This window comes from Echinops telfairi, unplaced genomic scaffold, assembly GCF_000313985.2.
Source record: "Echinops telfairi isolate 266 unplaced genomic scaffold, ASM31398v2 ScPeMD7_7469;HRSCAF=8507_1, whole genome shotgun sequence".
In the NCBI taxonomy this organism is placed as follows: Eukaryota; Metazoa; Chordata; class Mammalia; order Afrosoricida; family Tenrecidae; genus Echinops; species Echinops telfairi.
The window spans coordinates 72,117,682-72,130,832 of NW_022111373.1; the positions used below are offsets into that span (position 1 = coordinate 72,117,682).

Below are 13,151 nucleotides of genomic sequence, written 5' to 3' on the forward strand. Positions count from 1 at the left end.
GGAAGGCTTATTAACAACCTGCGGCATGCAGATGACACAACCTTACTTGGTGAAAGTCAGGAGGATTTGAAGCACTTGCTGATGAAGATCAAGGATTGCATCTTTCAGTGTGGATTACAACTCCATGTAAGGAAGACCAAAATCTCACAACTGGACCAATAAGTTACATCATGATAGATGGAGACAAGATTGAAGTTGCCAAGGATTTTGTCTTGTTTGGATCCACAATCAGTGCTCATGGAAGCAGCAATCAAGAGATCAAAAGATGTATTGCGTTGGGTAAATCTGCTGCACAAGACCTCTTAGGAGCATTGAAGAGCAAGGATGTTACTTTGAGGACTAAGGTGCCCCTGGCCCAAGCCTTGATCGTCTCTATTTCTTGGTATGCATGTGACAGTTGGACATTGAATAAGAAGACTGAAGAGAAATCAATGGATTTGAGTTATGGTGCTGGAGAAGAATATTGAAAGTACCATAGGCGGCTAAAAGGACAAACCGATGTGTATTGGAAGAAGTAAGGCCAGAGTGTTCCTTAAAGGCATGGATGACAAGACATTTGACATACTTTGGGCAAACCGTAAAGAGAGACCAGTCTCTGGAGAAGGGCATTATGTTGGGTAAAGTAGAGGGGAGCAAAAAAGAGGAAGATGTTCAGCGACACGGTGGCTGCCTCGATGGGTTCAGATATAGAAACAACTGTGAGGATGGCCAGGACAGTGCAGTGTTTGGTTCTGTTCTGCATAGGGTTGCTGTGAGTCAGAGCCCACTCAATGGCACCTGACAACAACAATAACAACTACGATTATTATTACCTGTTGACTGCAAACCATTAGATTTTCTTTGTTTAAAGTTTTGCTTCTAAAGAAAGTTTCCTGTGTTCATTTTCCCTTTATTTCTGTTTTCTCATGATTAGCTGATTCCTTTCTTCCCTCCTTAATCCATGATAAAATTATGAATTTGACAAAGGGAGAGTTAAGCCCCCTTCCAGAACTGGAAGCCTCCCCAGTAATTTTCATCTAGCACCTAAAAGGCCCCATTTCGGAGAACTTGGTCAGAGCCAGCTCTCGTCATAGCCCCTCCAGAGGCATAGCAGATGCTGACATAGGTGGATGAGGTAAGGCAGCTCAAATCAGAGGAGAAACCAAAGCTGGAATTCCTGAGATCTTGATTCTTAACCAACTTGTTGATTGCCTTTGACTAAGTTTGTCTACTTTCTTTTTATTCCTCAAATTCACCATCTGTAGGCTGTTGTAAGAGTCAAATTATAATGTAAATGCAGGCACCTTGGGAAAACACTATGCAGATGGTAATTATTGTGAACACATACTTTTCAAAACTTAACTTGAGCTTCTTCCTCTATTAAGTTGTTGCTGGTAGAACCCCACTCTTCATTGCCAAGTTGGCCACATTCTTCTTTGGGCCCTCACCGTTCTTACCTCCATAAGAGCATCGGTTTGCATTTCTGCACCCACACGTTAGACATTTTTTTGACTGTCTTAAGTTTACAAAATGTCAGCGTTTTCTACAGGCTCATGGAACAAACAGAACTAAACACGAGTCACATGTGTGGCTGATCCCAGTGACTGTCCTGTGTCACGTTCTACCACGTTTCCAGCAACCTCAAATGATCCTTTCCTGTGGCCCACTTGCTCTGACACGCGACAGCACCGAGAGGAGAGGTGATAGTTGCAGGACGGGGTCTCATCTCCCCTGGGATCTTCCTGAAGGAAGCTCTACTGGGTTCTGAATACTTGTATGCCTAATTTAGGGTCTGAAGCACAGCAGAGGCATAGCAACAGCTGAATACAGACTTCAAAGGAAAGTCCTCATAGGAAATTCAAGAAGACCTCAAGCCTTCAAAGCTAAGTGCCTCTCTAGTGTTGACGGCTCGGGTGCCAGTGCAGACTGGGAGAGCGCTCAGTAGGCTCCCCTGGCTTGGCACAGGTTGCGTTCTTTAGTGAGCTGGCCGCTCATTTTGTTCAGTGCTCAGAAGTGCTTTTCTCTCCCGTCAGGTGTTTGCTCACTGTACTCATTGAATCGTACATAGCCAGCAATTTGGAAAATCGCTTCTAGCCATGATTTGTCTGCGGCAGCAAGTCTTCTTTTAAGAGCACAATAAAAAGAAAGAAAAGAAAACAAAAGTTATTTTGTTTTCAAAGTTCTTTCTGTGTTTAATTCTAATGGGCTTTGGCGGGCGATGACTTTTGTTAGCACGAGTGTAACCGACCTGGAGAACTCTGAGCCAATCAAGTTCTTCCTGAGGGTCCTCCTCTCTCTGTCTCTTTTCAGTTGTCTGTCTTAGGTCACTGGGCAGTCTTTGAATCTGAGGTCTCTGACTTCATAGCAACGTTTCCTGGTTACATACCTGGATGTGCTTGAATTGTAGTATTGATGAAGAGTATTGAAAGTACCACGGACTGTCAAAAGGAAAACAAATCTGTCTCGGAAGAAGTATGACTCGGGTGCTCCTTAGAGGCAAGGATGGCAAAACGTCATCTTACATGTCGTCCTGAGAGACCGGTCCCTGGAGGACATCGTGCTTAGTAAAGTAAAGGGTCAGAGACAGTGAAGAGGACTCAAGGAGATGGACTGACACAGTGGCTGCAACAATGGGCTCAGGAATCGGAACAATTGTGAGGATGGTGGCAATGTTTTGTTCTGTTGTGCGTAGGTTCGCTATGGGTCGGAGCCAATTCGTTGGCCCCTAACAACAACATCTAGAATTTACAGAGGAGGAGGGAGGAATTAGACTTTCATTTTGTCCTCTTCTTGAACAGAGTCTAGTGGAGACCTTCTGTAGTTTCTTGTTCAGTCAGCAGTTCAGAGCTGTCATGTCCCTAGGAATTATCCTGCAGAGTTTGGACCCATTCTAGAAGTTCTGAATAAAAAAGGCTTGCACTGGGAGTCTCAAGCAGGAAGTATGTGAGGACCCCTGCCTGCTGCTTCCCTGGGATTCTGAGGGATGGAGATTTATTATACTCCATTGTAAATTGTAAATGTTTTGTGGGCAGAAAGAGCCATATAAACACTAAGAGGGTGCTGCTGGACATCTCTGGTATGAGAGATTGTCTTCTTTTCCTGTATGTTGAGTAAGAAAGGACAGTCTGGATCTTTCCTTTCTGTTCTTTCAGAGTGGTCTGTATATGAGAACTGTTTTCAGAAACAAAACCAACAAACAAAAAAGATTTTTTTTTTACATGGTGATATCTGATTAAGAAGCCCTGGCAGTGCATTGCCTAAGCACTTGGCTGCTGACTGAACGGTTGGTGTTTAAAACCCACCCAGGCCCTCTGTGGCACAAACACTGAGGGGTCTGCCCCATAAAGATGACAGGTCCGAAATACCAAGGGCTCAAGCAGAAAGAAAATGTTTAGAAAATAATGATGGCATCATACGCACAAAGTGATACAATTGATGTAGGATTATGATAAGAGCCCCCAATAAAATGATTTTTAAAATTAAAATACATTTCAAAAAAAGATGACAGCTCTGAAAACCTGAGGAGAGAAGTTTTATTTGGTCAGACATGGTCGCTATGAGTTGAAATCTACTCAGGGGCACCCAACAACCATAATCTCTATTTAAATCATATTCACCAGCGAAATGATTGGTATAGAAGATCCCCCCCCCCCACCATAGACTAAAAGATGCTCATCTGGGCACATTTATTTAGAAGCCGTACCCTGATGTCCTCCGATGTTCATTGCGTCCGTCACTATTATCAAATGTCCATCGGGATTCTGGTTCGGTAGAAGTCTCTTTCTCTTAATAGCCAAGTGTCTCAGTGGAAGAGAGATCTCATCTCTCACTTGTATGACCTCCCAGTTATTAGCATTACTAATACAAGTCTTGACTTTTGCATAATTCTTCCTTTTGCATACATACATAAGACTGGATTCCAAGTTCCCCCTTTAGCAATACTACTCTCTCTGTGTCACTTGCATTTCATTGGGAATAAAGCCGAGTATACCCACGGGAATGAACTGTTGTTGTTATTAGGTGCCATCGACTCAGTTCTGAGTCATAGCGACCCAGTGCACAACAGAAGGAAACACTGCCTGGCCATGCGCCCTCCTCCCAATTGTTCCCGTATTTGAGTCCATGGTTGCAGCCTGTGTGTCCCTCCATACTGCTAACGACCTTCCTCTTCTTTTATATTGTCCTCCTACTTTATCAAGCATGGTGACTGGTCTCAAATAGCAATGTAGTAGGAACAGCACGTCATGTGTTTCGAAGGAAAAAAAGTGTGTATGTGTGTGTGTGTGTGTGTGTGTTGGGTACGGGGGGAGGGGCTGATTGAAAAGCCTAGAGTTAGAGAACAAGCTGTTTGATAAAAACATTTCTGCCTCATTTTGTACACAGGACCTAGCATCCTGCCTCATATAAGGACTCAATAAATGTTTTCTACATGAACTGACAAATGTGACCCAATGGTTACTATAGTTGTTCCAGGTACAACTATTCTGAAGAAGGTGGGGGGAAGTATAGCATTTCAAAAAGAGTGAATCTCCGTGTTGTAACAGGCTCACCATAGGTAGAAATTCAGGTGCACTTTGCTCACTGGCAGTGTGTTAGTCCGGGTAGACTAGAGAAACAAATTCATAGACATGCTCATTTGTCTATAAGAAAGAGGTTTATATATAAGAGCAGTTGAATATTGAGAAAACATCCCAGCCCAGTCCAGACCAAGTCCATAAGTCCGATATTAGCCCACATGTCCGATACCAATCTATAAAGTCCCCTTCAGACTCATGAAACACATGCAATGACATCGAATGCAGGAAGATCACAGGACAGTGGGTGGGAAGTCTTCTGGATCCAGTGGCGTTGTAAGCATCTCAGTACTGGCAGGGGTCTCTACGTGGAGGTCTGGTTGCATCAGGGTAGGTCCATGTGGCTTCTCCAGCTCCCTGGACTTAGCGCCTTGCGTCTTGTCAGGAGAGCAGCTCTCAGGAAGGGAGTAGAAAGAGAGAGGTGTCTCCTGTCTCCAAGGAGGAAAATACAGGAGTTCCCAGAATTCTCAAGAGAAGACCATGCTCACACAGAGACCTCATTGGCTATGTTCTGATTGACAACTAGACTCTATCCCTTCACAATTAATCCTCTCAAATTGAGACCAGATTATGAAACGACCACAGGCAGGTAGCACCTCCATCCAGAACCACTGGTTACAAAGGTCACTTTCATAAGCTACCATTGCAGTGTAACCCTGTATGCTTTTCTGCCAAGAGTTCTGGTAAAATTGTCATCACAAGTCATTACCCTTAAATCTAACATATTCTGAAGGAATACGTGGTTGGTTCTGTCATTTGAGGAGCAAGAAATATTTGTCTAGACATTTCATCCAATCGGTATTTTTATTCAATGGGTAATTGGCGAGAAAATCACAAAGACAAATTTAAATGCTTGCATCTCTAACCTTGTCACAGTGTCTGAGCATCCATTCATCATCATTATCTTGGATTCCTTGCAGCCAGCAGACTTCATAGGGAAGCAAGCACTGAAACAGATTAAAGCCAAGGGGCTGAAACGGAGACTGGTCTGCCTCACCTTGGCAACCGATGATGTCGATCCGGAGGGAAATGAGAGCATCTGGTATAACGGCAAGGTGAGTGCTGACGGCTCCCTGCCAGGGGCCAGAGCATCTTTTCTGTAACAGAAAGTCTCCCATTCCGGTCTGTGTGGAGTTGGTCTGTTATTTACTTACTGGATGCTATGATTATTATTCCTGTGCTGAAAATCAAGAACCAGCTATAAACTGAAAGGAAAATGAAGTGCTACTTATTTTTTGAAAATCGGATACACTTTGGTTAAATTAAAGAAACCCAAGCTCAAAAAACTCGTTGCCGTCAGGTTGACTTTGACTCCTTGCGACTCTACAGGACAGAGTAAAACTGGCCCTGTGGGTTTCCGAGCATATTCCTCTTCATGGGAGTAGAGAGCCTCATCTTTCTCCTGAAAAACAAACCCAGGGACTTAAAATTCCTGGGATAATGAAAGAGGGATGAGTTTAAGGATAAAATGTTTTGTTTGCTCTCTGTGAGTATAAGAGTTGAATTTTTTATGGGGAATTGGCTTTCTGATTTAGATTCTCAGAGATCTTTAAAAAGGAGACGATCCTTTCATTTTAGCATAATAAGGGGGGAAATCCAAATGGAAACATTGATGGCTAGAGAGGGTTACAAGTCTCAGAGTCAACTTATACTGACCCTATAGGACAGGGTAGAACTACCCCTTTGGGTCTGTGAGACTTGTAAATCTTTAAGGTCCCACAAATTGGTTGTTGGGTTCAAACCACTGACTACCAAGGCCTGCGCCAGATCACCACCAGGCCTCCTTACAATAGAGGATAGTCTCAGGAATCAAATGAAACATGGAATTTTTGGTTCTTCAGGAAAAGTAGACAACTTATTTTCATTTGGGAACATTAAACTTCATACTGTTTGTATTCAATGAAATGAAAGTTCATCGAATTACCAATTGAACTTTACACCTTCTACTTGTTATGGCTACTTGTAAAACCTAATTTGCTTGAGCATTTTGATGTGTTCTCGTTGGTATTATCAGGTAGATGTGGGAGACTCTGCTCAGACCATGGGGAAGTGAGAGGGTGGGAGCCCAACCTTGGGATCAAGACTCATCTAAGCCACTTTGTTCTATTGAGTAGGGTCAGCTTGGCTGATCTCTGGAGCCCAAAGAGTCTCTGCCTGTTGTTGTTGTTGTTGTTGTTTTCCTTCAGGCCCTGCATCTTAATTTATTTCTGTTTCCATCTTTCCTGTCCCTTCAATGACAAAAAGAATGGTGGTGGTTTGCTTGTGGGTTGATACTGTATGACTGAGTTGTTCTAGTCTGTCCTTCTATGGAGAAGCCCTAGGGGCGGAATGGATCATGAGTGGCCTGCTGACCAGGCACGCCAAGCGAGAAAGAGTGATCATCTTGGAAATCCACAGGGGCAGTTCTACGCTATCCTGTAGGGTTGTTATGAGTCAGAAATTGACTTGATTTCAGTACATACATTTTTCCAGGGTCAGGTTGTCAGGTCTTTCTTTTGGATAATGCGTATGTAATTGAACTACCAACCTTACTAAAGAAATGGCAATTTGGGCTGAGGGGTGGTAGTTGGAGTTAGACCTATAGATTGAGTTCTTCCTAAGTGCCATATATTTTTAATGTGCTCCTGCATTTAATTTTATAACACACTACCAGACATATATACTCATTTCCATTTTAAAGATAAAATTTTCAGACTCAGAGAGGTTATGTTATATGCCTAAAGTTCAATGATTGATGGAGTTGTTTTCCAACACAGGCACACAAGTTAGACTTTGAATTTTCTTGTTTTTCTGCTAAGCCTAATCAGTACTAGAATCTGCTCTCTCCTCGCCCTCTGCTGACGCTCCACTCTATTATAACTGAATTGTCTACCCATTGATGCTCATGCAAAACAAAGGTGGGAAGGTGCGTGGAAGCATCCCCACAAATATATGCAGGTTTGGCAGAATATATATAAGTTCATGTCTTTCTGAGTAGGGGGTGGGTGTTCTCTGAGATGGTGAAGCCAACACAGCATTCTCAGTTCTCACACTCCTTCACTTCTCTACCACACTTTACCACAGGACAAGCTAACCCCCACTCCCTTCTTAAATGGCATACCTTTAATTGTACTGAAGTCATTCACCATGATTAACTGACAGATTCAATGCAGTGGAAATCTATATTTAAAAATCTGGAAACCCAAGCTCCATTTTTCAAGTTTATGTCTTTTGACACCGGTATACAGTGACTTCACATGCAACCATCTTCCTCTTTCCTATGATATGGCGTAAAGGCTGCTGATCTTAACGACCTTATTAGCAACGTACTTCTGGCATTTGCTAACATGAGCCGTCTGCTTTTGGGTGCTGTACTGGGTCACCATTTTATTGGTGTAATGGTCTTTTTTGATCCCTTTATATTCTGGAATTGTTCAAATATTTTTTTGCTTTTTATTTCCTAATTTGGCCTGACTCGTGATTTATTTGCTTATTCAACACATTTGTTATTGAGGGTCTGCCATGTGCCATGGATGTTCTAGGGACGGTAAATGCAGCTCTGCCAAAAACAGATGAGGATCTCTGCCCTCGTGGAGTTTACCTTCCAAAGGAGGGCAGTAAACATTAAATGAAATATATGCCATGCCAGATGGCGATGAGACTTCTGGAGAAAAAGAAAGCCCACTTGGGGGGGTGGACAGTGCTGGAGGAAAGGGTTATAGTTTTAAATAAGGGTGCACTTTTGGTTTTGCTTTTTAAATCAAGGCATAAGGGTAGACATGACATGGTTTTTTATCACCTGTATTGGGAGGCATAATTGTAAAAAGAAGCTTTGCTGGCAGGACATTTTGAATAAGAGGTTTGTGGGGAAGGGTTAGCAATTTCATAAGGTTTTTCTTTACATTGTTTATCAGCTAGAGCTCATACACATGGCTGAAGAAAAGGAATACATCGTTCACCTGAAGTGAGTTTACCTCCTTCAAAGGCCAGGCACACATATGCGTTAGACTTTGAATCTTGTGTTCCTTCTTCTAAGCCAGGGGTTGGCAAACTGTGGCTGTTTCGGTACATACATGTGGCTCTGAAGTAAAACTGAAAGTGAAAATAAGACTATTTTCAGATAATGGTGATTTCCTTTATTTATGGCTCTCAAATAATTTTAAAATGTTTGTGAGGGACACGACTGACTTTTTCATCTCAAGAGTTTGCCAGCCCCTGAAAATAAGCTATATGATGGGTACTCCTATCTGTTCTCTCCTCTTCCCTTTACCCTCACCTTCTTATCTTCTCTAAGTCACTTAGAGATCTCTTCAGGACTCTTAGTCAAGAAAAAAAGGGAGCCAAATGAATATTGCTTGCGTTGGTCAAAAGAAGACCAGTGTTAGACTGTACCAAGAATATGAAATTCTATTAGATGGAGGGTGGGAGCAAGTTGTTCTTATGATTCACTGTGGAAAAACTTAAGGTAGGATCAATTTAAAATTACTACTAAGAAGAACATATTCCTGGAGACTTTGTAATAAGATCAAAGAAAATGCCAAACTCCTAAAATACCCTGGGCTGCTAAGCTTGGGATTAGAGAGAAATTAAAGGAAAAAGGAAAATAACTTCCATCAGAATTCAAAGCACCTGATAAAGATTTCATTCGTTCATTCATTCACTTATTCATTTATTTTTCTCTAACTCAAATCTCCAAAAACCCAATTCACTGCCATCGAGTCGAACCTCCAAGACAAGGTAGAACTGCCCACATGGGTGTCTGAGACTAACTCTTCATTGGAGTCGAAGGCCTCGTCTTCCCCCTGGTGGTTTTGAACGGCTGAATCTGTGGTGACCAGCCCCACTCAGCACCCCTCTGCCACAGGGCTCTTTACTGGGTCAGTGTAGAAAGGACTGCCCGCTGGGTCCCCTCTGGGAATTAAGGAGCGGGCAGAGGGCTGAAGAACTGGAGCACACAGCTCTACAGAGTAATTGTGGGCTTTTGACCTGGTGAGTCAGGAAACTGGACCAAGAGATTTGCTGAAACCTCTTCCTGTTCCCTTAAGGTATTTGGGCTCATCGGGTTAATTCTGCCAGCCCTCTCAACCCATGTCTCTGCTTCACAGATGCGGACGTGAAACCAAGGTTACCAAGACGTTTGTTCAGAAAGCACTGGTTACAACTCCAAGCTGCCTGACCCAAACTCCTGCCTTAGATCGCTTAGCTGCCATCTCAGAGGAGAACGGCATTGAAAGCGTGTGTGCGCGTGCCCAGCAGTGCTTGGCAGTTAATCTGCCAGAGAGAGCATTTTCACTAATGAATGAGTCCAAGGCTTTTTTCCCCCTTCCTTTAACTAACCAGTTCTTATTATAATAAGTTTAGAAATTATAGTGAGAGCTTCTGATTTGGGGTTTCAGAGGGGACTAAACACTGGAGACCAGAAAGTTAGGACTCATATGCAATGTTGCGTGCTCATAGCGATCTTAGTTTGCTAAGGCCGCCCTAACGGATTACGTAGCAAACAGGTGGCTTTAAGGAACATAAATCTAGCCTTACCCGTTTGGAAGCTACAAGTCCCAATCTGGGCATGGGCTCTAAGCAGGGTCCTTCCTTGTCTGTATCACTGGGCACCCCTTGGTGTTCCATGGCTGGTTTTAAAGAAACACACTGTATACATTTACACGGTCTATTCCAGAAATGAAATTGACAACAACGTCCTGTTAAACTCTCCACATGTATGGTTCTCTTTATCGTGCTTCTAACAGGCAAGATTATATTTTTTAACATGCTTCAGTCTGCATTTGTCTTTTCTACAATGTTTATAAGACACCATTCAGACACTACTTCCACGTGACATCAGCAACACCACAGAGAAAACCTCTATTCCCAACAAGGCCCTATTGACGAGCGCAAGCGTTAAGAGCTCAGCATCACTCTTGTGTGTGTGGATAATCGTTTATTATGAGGTTTGTTATTATGATGTGAGCCAGTTCTGACTCATAGAGACCCTAAGTACAGCTGAACAAAACACTGCCAGTTCTGCTCGTCCTCACAAGTGTTGCTGGATTTGAAGCCGTTGTTGGAGCGCAGTACCCATCCAGTCAGTGAAGGTCGACCTCTTTTTCTTTCTTTAGTCATTTCCTGGGGGCTCGCACAATGCTCATCACCATCCTTCTATCCGTTGTGTCAAGCACATTTGTACATTCATTACCCTCATCATTCTCAAAACATTCGCTCTCCATCTAAGCCCCTGGCATCAGCTCCTCATTTTCCCCGCTCCCTCCCCGCTCCCCCCTCCCTCATGAACCCTTGATAATTTATAAATGATTATTTTGTCATGTCTTACACTGCCCCACATCTCCCTTCACCCACTTTCCGTTGTCCATCCCCCAGGGAGGAGGTTATTTGAAGATCCCTGTAATCGGTTCCCCCTTTCCACCCCACCCTCCCTCCACCATAACCCATAACAGCATCTAAAGGGCTAGAACAGTTAGGATACGCCTATGAACTGAAGTGGGCGCATGGCCAGGGCACCTGAATGATCACCGGATTTGCTCATGACCAAGAACTGTTTTGAGCACCAGCTACAAACAATCCACTGTAATACAGCCCTGAATGAAGAATGAAGGCTGCACTGTGGGACCAGGAGTGGTCATTTTGAGTAGGTCTATGTATCTGGCATAATCAGTTAAGTGCTTGGCCACTAACCCAAATGTTGGCAGTTTGAACCCATTCAGAGGCTCCTGGGAAGAAAGGCCTTCTCCTCAGTCACAACCTCGAAAAGTCTGTGGGGCACAGTTCTACTTTCCTTGTGGGTGGTCGCCAGGAGTCCGTGTGTCTGTCTACACGTTAGGTGTGTTCCCCTGCAGAAAGGAAGCGCTGCATACTGTGCAATGGAGTAGCCGAGTCTGATGAGTGTTGGGTCTTGTCTTTCAGGTGGTTGGCAACACGACGTCTGGAAGCTACAGTTACAGCATCCAGAAGAGTCTGGCTTTCGCATATGTCCCTATAGAGCTAAGTCAAGTGGGACAGCAAGTGGAAGTTGAACTGTTAGGCAAGAAGTACCCAGCTGTGGTCATACAAGAGCCCTTGTTATTGACAGAACCAACCAGAAATCAACTTCAGAAAAAAGGTGGAAAGGGCAAAATCTGAAGAAGACATTCAACACGCGGATGAATTATACTTGCTCTATGCCTGTTATTTGAAATCATTATTGATTGTTCACAGAAGGATAAGAGGAAACCCAGGCCTCATTTCAGCATCATCAAAATTTAGACTTGGAATCTTCATAAAGCGTTTCTCTTACGTGCTTGCTTATAAGCAAGATAGAATATATTACAAGACTGAATCAGTAATTTACATTGTTCTTTCAAATGAAGAAACTTTGAAATGAATGCTTTTACTATCACGTTATTGTTTATGAGACTCAATCAGCAAAATATTTAGACATTTGCTAATGCACAATGATTATTATAACTGAATCAAAGACAAGGCACAATTAGGGGAATATATGCAAATGGTTCTTGGTGGCTAAAAACAAATGATATGTTACATAAAAACATATATAACACCATGGACTTACGTACAAAGATTGGATTTACTTCATGTAGAGATATTTTCTTAGAGGCATAAGTCATCATTTTAATGCTTCATATCTATGATGAAAATAGTACAATTTAATCTTGGTATATAAATCACGTTGATTGAATTCTTTGTAATGTTTATTATCTCCTTATTGATTTGCCTGAAAGCAGGTCTATAGGACATCATTATTGTCCTCTCAAAGGTTGTTTTTCAGAAGAGACACTGCCTAAGAGAACAGTCTTCCAAGGGAGGTGTTACTCGTACACCTTTAGAACAGAAGCAGAAGCACAAATAGATTGTGCCAGTCCAACAGTGTGAATACCAAACATCTCCCCTTGGGGAAGGATTAATGCAGGTTGGCAGCGCAGTGCCTGTTCTGAATATCATTTCACAGAATATTTGACAAAACCAGTCAAACAAACATTTTAAGGCTGATAGGATTTCCCTTCATATTGTATTCAAGGGAGGGAAAAAACATTGAGAATTAATTCTTTGATATATTCTTGGAATTATTTCAGTTTGCTTGACTACATAAGAAGTCGGGCTTTTTTTCCCCTTAAAATGGGTGATCATTTATAATTAATTTAAATTATGTATACATTTGTTAAACATTTATGGAACCTTTCTAGCTATTAAAGAAAGCAAGTGTATGAATTGTGATAAAACAAACAAACTCACAGCTATCAAGTCAATTCCAACTCAAAGAGACCCAATATAGGGCAGGGTACAACTGCCCCAGTGGGTTTCCACAACTGTAACTCTCTACAAGAGTAGAAAGCCTCATCTTTCTCTGGAGGAATAACAGGTGGCTTCAAACTGCTGACCTAGCAGTTAGTAGCTGTGTTAGTCTGGATAAACTAGGCAAACAAATCCACAGAAACTCATATGTATAAGTGAAAGTTTTATATAAAGGGTAAGTGCACATTAAGAAAGCATCCCAACTTAGTGCTGCCCAAGACTCGAGGTCCAACATTAGCCCATATGTCCGACACCAATCCACAAAGTCCTCCTCCATCTCACAAAACACACTCAATGACGCGACTGCAGGAGGAAAGC

The 13,151-nt window shown here is 42.6% G+C and overlaps 1 protein-coding gene and 1 long non-coding RNA gene across 2 annotated transcripts in view; both read left to right on the forward strand.

Annotated features, from left to right (window-relative positions):
- Nucleotides 1-12,219, forward strand: part of DMGDH (dimethylglycine dehydrogenase) — a 94,131-nt gene extending 81,912 nt beyond the window's left edge. Inside the window, exons 15-16 of the mRNA XM_004703522.2 lie at nt 5,474-5,608; nt 11,448-12,219. Coding sequence (XP_004703579.2) covers nt 5,474-5,608; nt 11,448-11,663 — 351 coding nt within the window. The 3' untranslated portion in view covers nt 11,664-12,219. The remainder of the gene's footprint in view (nt 1-5,473; nt 5,609-11,447) is intronic.
- Nucleotides 6,278-9,899, forward strand: LOC123521099. The gene is made up of 2 exons (XR_006679583.1): nt 6,278-8,496; nt 9,638-9,899. It is a non-coding gene; the product is annotated as an uncharacterized LOC123521099 (long non-coding RNA).
- Nucleotides 12,220-13,151: the final 932 nt, after the last annotated feature.